This window comes from Mytilus galloprovincialis, chromosome 8 (genome assembly GCF_965363235.1).
Source record: "Mytilus galloprovincialis chromosome 8, xbMytGall1.hap1.1, whole genome shotgun sequence".
Lineage (NCBI taxonomy): Eukaryota > Metazoa > Mollusca > Bivalvia > Mytilida > Mytilidae > Mytilus > Mytilus galloprovincialis.
Genome location: NC_134845.1, coordinates 39,077,147 through 39,087,482, shown reverse-complemented (window position 1 = coordinate 39,087,482; position 10,336 = coordinate 39,077,147). Strand labels below are relative to the sequence as shown.

Here is a 10,336-nt window from a genome sequence, read left to right as displayed (position 1 = left end):
GACTATACAGTCATATTCTGGAACATGACTTATTAAACTAAATACCTGGTCTACATGATTCTAAACTATATAGGTTGGGGGGGGGGGGGGACACATTGGTAAAAAAGCCAAAGCTTTGGTTATGAAAGAACTCAAATGATACTCCAGGAATAGTGACAAGATATATGTACACAACTTTTAATGCCAATACTAATAACTATTACTGTTGTGAGAATATGGAAGTTGTAAAACACCTATATAATTGAATAACTAGTCTCTGGACTGAAAGGGATACTATTATCTTAATAAAAGTAAATTATGCCAGATTACTGACCCAGTGAATCATTCATTATAGTCCAAATTTGAATTTTATGGCACTAATGATATCCATAGACAGTTGAATATCTGGGGGTTAATTTTTCTTTAGTGTTTATTATTCTCTATTCTATATTTTGCCATTATATATCATAAAGAATTAATAATAATCATTGTAATAAATTGTTTATTATACAGGACTCATACAGCCCTCTAAAGGCTCCTTGATTGACAATAATAATATTGTATTGTATTGTATTGTATTGTTTTGAATTCAAAACTATATTCACATAATAAATGGGACTTGTGGATGATAGAACAAAAAATGATGGATAATCATGAAAGGTTGTTCAGAACTTTACACAAAAAAAATAAAATCTGAAAACGCACTCACACACATACATATGTACAAAACAATGTGTGGGGCTTCGAAAATGAACAATTGTTTTTGAAAATAATAAGTTGTGTTTTTGTTCTTGTAGCATATTTCTATAAACAAATATCTAAATGATGGATTTAATGGTTGTGATGTTATCGATCAGACATGTCACATTGTTTTGCATTGATATAGCATTCATTTATTTGAAAGTAGAACACTCCTGAAATGATATATAAAAAGTGAATCTACCCATTTCAGAAATATTCATTTTACTAAAATTGTTAAATAAGCAACATTCATTCTTCAAATCAAAATATTTTGGGATCTTTCAGCTACAATTAATTCGTCTTTTCGACAGTTTTATGTCTAGTGAAATTGTATATCGTCAGCTTAATCTTCCAGGAAATCTGGTATGTTCTGACCTATCGTATCCAGTAGAAACGAATCACTTTGGTTGTCCAACTGTTGTTCAGTATAACAATCGGGTAACAATTCTTTCAGTGTAGTGTCCACTGCATCTTCATGGTCACTCTAAAAACAGTAATTTAAGATAAGATTAATATTTCATACATGTATTTTCTATTTATGTTTAGAAATTTTTTCATGACTAAGGTAGTCAGAAATAATCAATCTCCGTCGCAGAGTTGATATTCAATCCTTACATGCTCCGCAATGCTACACTTAATATTATCAGAGACATATAATACATGTATTATATGTCTCTGATATTATATAAGTAGCAAAAGTCAACTACAATGTTCACTATTTCTTGATACCAGAGACACATATTGTATTATGTGTCTCTGAATATATCCATATCCATGTCGCTAGAAATAAACTTATTTTAAGAATTGAATGCTTCTTTTGGTAAATTCATTGGGGTGTAAAAGCATTGACCGAAGTACATTTTGTATGAAGCGGAAGCGCTTCATTCTAAACATGTGCGCATGGTAAAGGCTTTTACAACTAATAATTGAAATGAAATTAATAAAAGAAGCATTCAATTAATTATTACATTTTTTCGCTTTGATCACGAAAAACACGATTTCAATAAAAAAAAATTATATACCTGTGCACTTAATTGTGGAAACATGTCATCATGAATGTTACAATTCATTTTGAAATAATTACATTAGAAGTATGTTTCATTATCATACCTTATTCTGATTGGCTACGCTGCAATCTCGCGTTATTCCTTAATCAACTTCATTACACAATACAATTTATCATTCATGATGACACGAGGTCCAACAATAAAGTGCACAGGTAAATTAAATAAAACTTGATAAAAATCGTGTTTTTATGATCATAGCTTAAAAATGTAGTTATAAGTATTAAATGCTTCATTTGTTGTAAAAGTGTTGATTGTGAGCACATTATTAGAATGCTGCGCTTCATACAAAATGTACTTCGGTCAATGCTTTTACACCCCAATGAAGTTACAAAAAGAAGCATTCAATTCTTAAATGAAGGTTAATTTTAGAAAGACTCGAGATTGATATTAGCAAATAAAAAAAAAAGCATTAGAATGAAATATCTAATGAAAGTGTTGTTTTACAACCATATATACATGTGTATATGTATTATCAATTTATATGTGCGGTTTCCGTGTAAATATTGTTAGTCAAAATTGCCATGCTCAGAATGTGAAACATGGGCCCGACATTCCGTCCTAGTCACGACACTCATCACAAAAGGAACACCTTGTTATAATTTATTTACCTGTTTTGTTCTTTTAGTTTCATGCTTATTCATCGTATTTACCATCTTCCTTTTCTGGAAAAAAAGACAGCCGGTTAACATCTGAGAAGTTATTTCCGAATCTGTTAAATATTACTTTCCTCTAAATATTCTGTTGGTGTTTTAAGTTATTACAGTGACTTGACTGTTAGTGTTGCTATCCACCAATTGCAACTCATTTAAAATTTTGACCAAATTGCAATTTGTTTTATAAAATCAAATTGTTCAACTGGTCAGAATATTGAACAAATTGTTCAGTCAAAATGTGAAAGTGCAAGGTGATAAAATAAAATATACTTACAATCCTATAAGACTTTAACTCCACTTTAATGATGTTATTACTAAATTTGTCTATCAATCTGTATAGTTATATTATAGCCATTACCATACTAAAGGTAAAATGTTTTATTTTGAATTGCTATAAAAATGTCCAAACTAAGCTTTTATATAGTTTTTCTTTCGAAAGGATTTTATATTTATAAGAATCATATATCATTTAAAATAATACATCATATATTCAGTAAAATACGTGTGAAATAACAATATGCTATTGATAAGTTTCCTTGGGGAGATAACCTAAAATACTATTCTTTTGAATAAAGATTTTTTGAAACCAAAAAAGATTATCTCCCCTTCCTACAAACATATTGCAATTTCACAAATATTTTACTGAATATGAAATGTTTTTATTCACATAATGTGTGATTCTTATGAAAATAGAATACTTTTCGAAAGAAAAACCATATAAAAGCTTAGTTTGGACATTTTTATAGCAATTAAAAATAAAACAGTTCACCTTTGGTATGGTAATGGCTATAATATAACTATACAGATTGATAGACTGATTTAGTAATACCATCAATAAAATGGAGTTGAAGTCTTATAGGATTGTAAGTATGTTTTATTTTATCATCTTGCACTTTCACGACTTGACTGTGGTTTTCTACAGCAGTTGGTTCAAATTTCTGACCAGTTGAACAATTTGGTTTAATAAAACAAATTGCAATTTGGTCAAAATTTTGAATGAATTGCAATTGGTGGATAGCAACACTTACAGTCAAGTCACTGTAATACATGCGAACCCCCCCCCCCCCCCCAATGTTGTTGCTAGGGTTATTTAAAGGTTGGTGTTATGGTAAACAACCACTTATTTTCGGGCCTGGTCTCAATTTTGAATGCTTCCGTGACTTGACTGTTAGTGCTGCTCTCCACCAATTGCAACTTATTCAATATTCTGACCAAATTGCAATTTGTTTTATAAAATCAAATTGTTCAACTGGTCAGAAATTTGAACTAACTGCTGTAGAAAACAACAGTCAAGTAGTAAAAGTGCAAGGTGATAAAATAAATCATACTTACAATCCAATAAGACTTTAATTCCGCTTAAATGATGTTGTGACAAAATCAGTCTATCAGTTTGTATAGGTATACTATAGTCATTTCCATGCTGAAGGAACTGTTATTATTTTGAATTGCTATAAAAAATGTCCAAGCTAAGCTTTCATATAGTTTTTCTTTCTAAAAGTATTCTATATTCACAAGAATCAGACATTATGTGAATTAAAACATTTCATATTAGTAAAATATGTGTAAAATTGAAATATGTTTGTAGGAAGTGTCCATGGGGAGATAATCATTTTTTCTTTCAAAAAGTCTTTATTCAAAAGAATAATATTTTAGGTTATCTCCCCATGGAAACTTATCAATAGCATATTGTTATTTCACATATATTTTACTGAATATATGATGTTTTATTTAAAATGATATCTGATTCTTATGAATATAGAATACTTTTAGAAAGAAAAACTATATGAAAGCTTAGTTCGAATATTTTTATAGCAATTCAAAATAATAACAGTTCCTTTAGCATTGAAATGACTATAATATACCTATACAAACTGACAGACTAATTTTGTAACAACAGCATTAAAGTGGAGTTAAAGTCTTATAGGATTGTAAGTATGTTTTATTTTATCACCTTGCACTTTCACATTTTGGCTGAACAATTTGTTTAATATTCTGACCAGTTGAACAATTTTGTTTCATAAAACAAATTGCAATTTGGTCAAAATTTTGAATGAGTTGCAATTGGTGGATAGCAACACTAACAGTCAAGTCACTGTAGAATAGTTCATATCCATAGCTATAACTTCATAAATTTTAGAATGAAACATAGACAGCAATTAAATAGACTTTGAATTAGTGATTTATTCCTAGTTGGTTAGTTTGTTTAGTTCTCAATCATTCAGATCAGCTTGAAGAATTTCTACCTGAATGATTAATAAATCAAGGTATTATAATTACAAATGTACTGTTTATAGTATATACGATTGTTTTCCTTCGATGCAGATATAATACATACTTACTTGTGACTTAGGATTTTGAGTACTTCCATCATATTGAACAAGAAGCCCTAGTTCTCTCAGATTTTTATCAACCTCTGGATCTTGCAGCAACCCTTCTTCGTGTAATTTGATTACTGCCTTTTTCATGTCAGTTTCAGCTGTATGCCTTGTCATCAGTTTCGATAGTAACATTTGGTCATCATCTTGCCAAGCCTCGACGATATCTTTATACGGTTTCTGTAATTTTATTCCATTGCCTTTACACTTTGTAAATATTGTTTCAACAAGCATGGCATCCTCGTTCTCAGCACACCGTTTACCTCCATTGTTTGGATCGTAAAAGCTAACATTTAATGGCCACCAATCTGGCTTTGTCCAGATATTGTCACTTTTTTTTTCTGGGTCTTTTCCATGTAAGATTTTCCACAGAAAAGATGCTATCTTTCGGGTTGCTTCGGATCTATATATTGTGTGTGTGATTAATTGCTGATGTATAGCTGGTTGACAAGATAATGATATTCGTATACAGGGATTAACTTCAACTGTCAGATTTTTATCAGGTAATAAATAATTTTGTAATACTTTCAAGCTTCTATTTACCTGTTCTATTAAATTAAGACACTTCCTCATTCTATACAAATGTAAAAGTTCACCATTTTCCTTACTCCTGTGAGAATTCCAAGTATCTATCTCAGATTTGATCTCTTGTGATAAATTGTTCGTATCACAACACCTTATTAGAATTAGGAGGAAGTCCTCAACTTTATTCACAGACAGTCCTTTGCTATTTCTTGGGTCGAAATATAATTCCCCCTGCGGCCAGTTTTCTGGTTTCTTCTTCCAAATGTTAGACATCTTGCATTCAGCTGTAACTCCTGCTATGGCTTTACGGACAATTGAACAAATCTCATACAACCATTTCCTGTATGTAGTTGAATTTGCAGGTCCAGGATTCACCTCGACATCTCCCGATTGCCAAAGAAGATGCAGAATCGAATTTAAACATGGATACTTCCTGCAACTTGTTTGTCTGCACTTGATATTCTCATCAATATTCTTTATAAGAATAATCAATAACAGCATCACAAACAGCTGCCTGTAAGGAGAAAGATAAAAAATTAATTGTACAAATCACAAGAGGTAAATAGCGATATGGAATAATAAGCTATTGAAAAGGAAAATGTATCAAAAATGCTTGGCAAACTATGCTTATTTTAACAATTGGTCATGCAATACCTAATATTGTTTCATAGATTTGTCTATATACTTGGACATATATTTCTTTTTCCAATAGCACATCATTCAATTTGCTTTTTTATTTAGTGTGTTAAATTATATTGGGTTTTGTTAAATTCCCCCCTGTCTATACAGTACTTAGTTCATATAGCAAGTACCACCAAACACTCAGTCTTTCTAATCAAGTGGCTTTGTAGGTTGATACGATAAAACTGTCAAAATATAAAAAATGATAAACTAAATCTTGATTGTTATAGAATTAGAAATGAGCTGTGAATATATCTTAGTTTTAAAAACGTACCATATTTGTTAAGTTGGCAATATCAAATATTCTTACCTAATATATTCTTTCTTTTCTTCTTCTAAAATTGAAATAAAATACGTGAAGGAGTAATAAATATAAACTTCATGGTACTATATATTGTTACTTTCATTGCGATAGGAATAACCATTTGTGATCATATTGGTGATTAGGATAGAATGATATGCCAACAGATAATCTGTATTTCAATGGATAATTACTGTGCATTCCCTATCGGTCTGCTATGTTTTGTATTAATACAGAGTAGAATTGATACAAAACATAGTCTTAGAAAAAAGCACCTTGCAAAATTCTTTAATTTCACTTTCAAATATAATTATTATCATGTCCCTTCATAACACACATTTCAGTGAACGCTTGCATATCATGTATTCAAGGGAACTTGAAATTAGATTTACTTCATATCTTGATCTCTCCCTTAACATTAATAACGATGGATGACTAGAATCTATGACAAATATGGTTTAAACTTTCGAATTTACAACATGCCATTTCACATTCAAAGCAGCCCCTATTAAACATCTGAATCTCTCAATAAATATGCTACACATGTTTACACACTTAACAAACTTCAACTAGAGGCTCTAAAGAGCCTGTGTCGCTCACCTTGGTCTATGTGCATATTAAACAAAGGACACAAATGGATTCATGACAAAATTGTATTTTGGTGATGGTGATGTGTTTGAAGTTCTTACTTTACTGAACGATTATGCTTCTTACAATTATATCTATAATGAACTTTGCCCATTAGTAACAGAGAACTATATTTGGTAAAAATTTACATATATTTACCAAATTAATGAAAATTGTTAAAAATTGACTATAAAGGGCAATAACTCCTTAAGGGGTCAATTGACCATTTAGGTCATGTTGACTTATTTGTAGATCTTACTTTGCTGAACATTATTGCTGTTTACAGTTTATCGCTATCTATAATAGTATTCAAGATAACCAAAAACGGCAAAATTTCTTTAAAAATTACCAATTGGAGGGCAGCAACCCAACAACCAGTTGTCCAATTCATCTGAAAAATTCAGGGCAGATATATATTGACTTGATTAACAATTTAACTTCTTGTCAGATTTGCTCTAGATGCTTTGAATTCATAGTTATAAGCCAAAAACTGCATTTTACCCCTATGTTCTATTTTTAGCCGTGGCGGCCATCTTGGTTGAATGGCCAGGTCATCGGACACATTTTTCAAACTAGATACCCCAAAGATGATTGTGGCCTAGTAGTTTCAGTGGAGATTTTGTAAAAGATTACTTAGATTTATGAAAAATGGTTAAAGATTGACTATAAAGGGCAATAACTCCTAAAGGGGTCAACTGACCATTTTGGTCATGTTGACTTATTTGTAGATCTTACTTTGCTGAACATTATTGCTGTTTACAGTTTATCACTATCTATAATAATATTCAAGATAATAACCAAAAACAGCAAAATTTCCTCAAAATTACCAATTCAGGGGCAGCAACCCAACAACCGATTGACTGATTCATCTGAAAATTTCAGGGCAGATAGATCTTGACCTGATAAACATTTTTATTCTGTCAGATTTCCTCAAAATGCTTTGGTTTTTGAGTTATAAGCCAAAAACTGCATTTTACCCCTTTGTTCTATTTTTAGCCGTGGCGGCCATCTTGGTTGGTTGACCAGGTCACGCCACACATTTTTTAAACTAGATACCCCAAAGATGATTGTGGCCAAGTTTGGATTAATTTGGCCCAGTAGTTTCAGAGGAGAAGATTTTTGTAAAAGATTACTTTAATTAACGAAAAATGGTTAAAAATTGACTATAAAGGACAATAACTCCTAAACGGGTCAACTGACCATTTTGGTCATTTGACTTATTTGTAGATCTTACTTTGCTGAACATTATTGCTGTTTACAGTTTATCTCTATCTATAATAATATTCAAGATAATAACCAAAAACAGCAAAATTTCCTCAAAATTACCAATTCAGGGGCAGCAACCCAACAACCGATTGGTTTTTGAGTTATAAGCCAAAAACTGCATTTTACCCCTTTGTTCTATTTTTAGCCGTGGCGGCCATCCTGGTTGGTTGACCGGGTCACGCCACACATTTTTTAAACTAGATACCCCAATGATGATTGTGGCCAAGTTTGGTTTGATTTGGCCCTGTAGTTTCAGAGGACGACGGACGACGGACGACGACGGACGACGGACGCCAAGTGATGAGAAAAGCTCACTTGGCCCTTTGCTCCTAAAACGAAAACTAATCAAGACTTGTGCAGTAAAAATCTAGAATGGATACTAAGTTTTACCGACACCATTACAAACTATTTGACTAACCTGATGTGTATGTATGTCAAGTCACTTGCTTAATTTTCAAGAAATAAAGTAGTTTGATCCTTATTTTAAGGCAATTTTCTATATGATTAATATTGCTGATAAAAACCTATGATATAAGTTTCATAAAAATCTGTCAATATCAAACAAATGGGAGCAATAACATTGCTATTTTCCTTAAAAATAATATATTCAAGGAGCCTAACCCTTTTAAAAATAGTTGATCGGACGGCATTGTAATTTCATCTCAAGAACATCGATCATATAATCCTATAATTTAAATTTGATAAAATTCAGCAAAGAATTGTACACATAAGAGCGCGCAATAAGGCAATTTTCCATATAATTAGTGTTTCCGAGGGGCATAACTCTTTCAACATATTTTGATTGGGACTGATTTTCAAATATGTCCAAGATATTGCTAATATAAGCCTACGATTTGAGTTTCGTTTCATAAAATTCTAGCAAGAATTGTATATATGAGAGCGCTAACAATGCATTTTTCCTTTAAATATTTCCAAGGGGTAGAACTCTTTAAAAAAAAAAATGATAGGCACGGATTTTCGAAGTCATCCGATTACTTGAATGGCCCTCCTGTATCTTTTGCGCCTGTTTCATTAAAATCTGGCGAGAATTAAACACCAGAGCATTAAGGATGCTATTTTCTAATATTTCCAAGGGCCTAACTCTTTTAATGATTTTCGAACACGTCCAAGACATTGCTATCATATATTATATAAACTAAGATATAATTATAAGTTTCATAAAAATCTGGCAAGAATTGTAGAAATGAGAGCGCTATAACGATATAATTTTCAATATAATTAATGTTTCCAAGGAACATAACTCTAAAAAGTAATTTATCTGCACCGATTTTCGAACTCGTACGAGACATTGCTTATATATAAACCTATGAAATAAATATAAACAAATCTGACCTGAATTGTACACATGATAACGCTAACGTTGTAATTTTCAACAACACAAAAATGTTTCCAAGGAACATATCTGTTTTAAGAAAATTTCATCGGCACTGGTTTTCGAACTTGTTCAAGTCATTGCTGATATAAACCTATGATATTTGATTCATTAAAATTTGGAAGGAATTGTACATGTGATAACGCTAACTCGACCAAACGGACGGACGGACGGTATTTCCATGTCCCCGCACACGTTCTGTGGGTGGGGGGGGGGGGGGGGGGGGGGGAGGGCAATAAAGGATATGCATAACTACATCGTGTGGTTAAGATTCTCAGACAGTTTCATTAAAATGTCGTTAGGCGTTGAGAGAAACTTACATATGCGTGCTGTAGTGTTCGAATATGACAGTACTTCATAAAAATATATGAAAAGCCCAAACATCAGTTGGATGAAAGATAAAATATGAGTTGCAAAAGTACATCATGCGAGTTAGGTTCTGTAAAAAGTATCAATTAGTTCAAGATATAAATATGAAAAATGACGATGAACGGATAAACTGACTGACCGAGGAATGGTGTTTTACATAAATGTGATAACAATCAGTAGATTGTAATACTATATACTAGGGTTCTAGGTTTTATGTATAGTGAAGATATGTGTGTCTCCTTGTTTAGAATAGTATTCTAGTATCAGTTATGAAATGCGAAAACAAGAGGCAAATATAATACGGTTATTTGAATTTGTAGCCTGAAACAAATAGAAGCATTTCTGTTTTCTGGTAATAA

The 10,336-nt window shown here is 31.7% G+C and overlaps 1 protein-coding gene across 1 annotated transcript in view; it reads right to left on the bottom strand.

Moving 5' to 3' along the window:
* Positions 1–527: 527 nt before the first annotated feature.
* The window catches only part of LOC143041901 (uncharacterized), a 36,032-nt gene continuing 26,223 nt past the window's right edge, over positions 528–10,336 (bottom strand). The window contains exons 6-9 of the mRNA XM_076214040.1: positions 6,332–6,356; positions 4,780–5,854; positions 2,396–2,449; positions 528–1,204 (exon numbers count right to left, since the gene is read on the bottom strand). Coding sequence (XP_076070155.1) covers positions 1,064–1,204; positions 2,396–2,449; positions 4,780–5,854; positions 6,332–6,356 — 1,295 coding nt within the window. The 3' untranslated portion in view covers positions 528–1,063. The remainder of the gene's footprint in view (positions 1,205–2,395; positions 2,450–4,779; positions 5,855–6,331; positions 6,357–10,336) is intronic.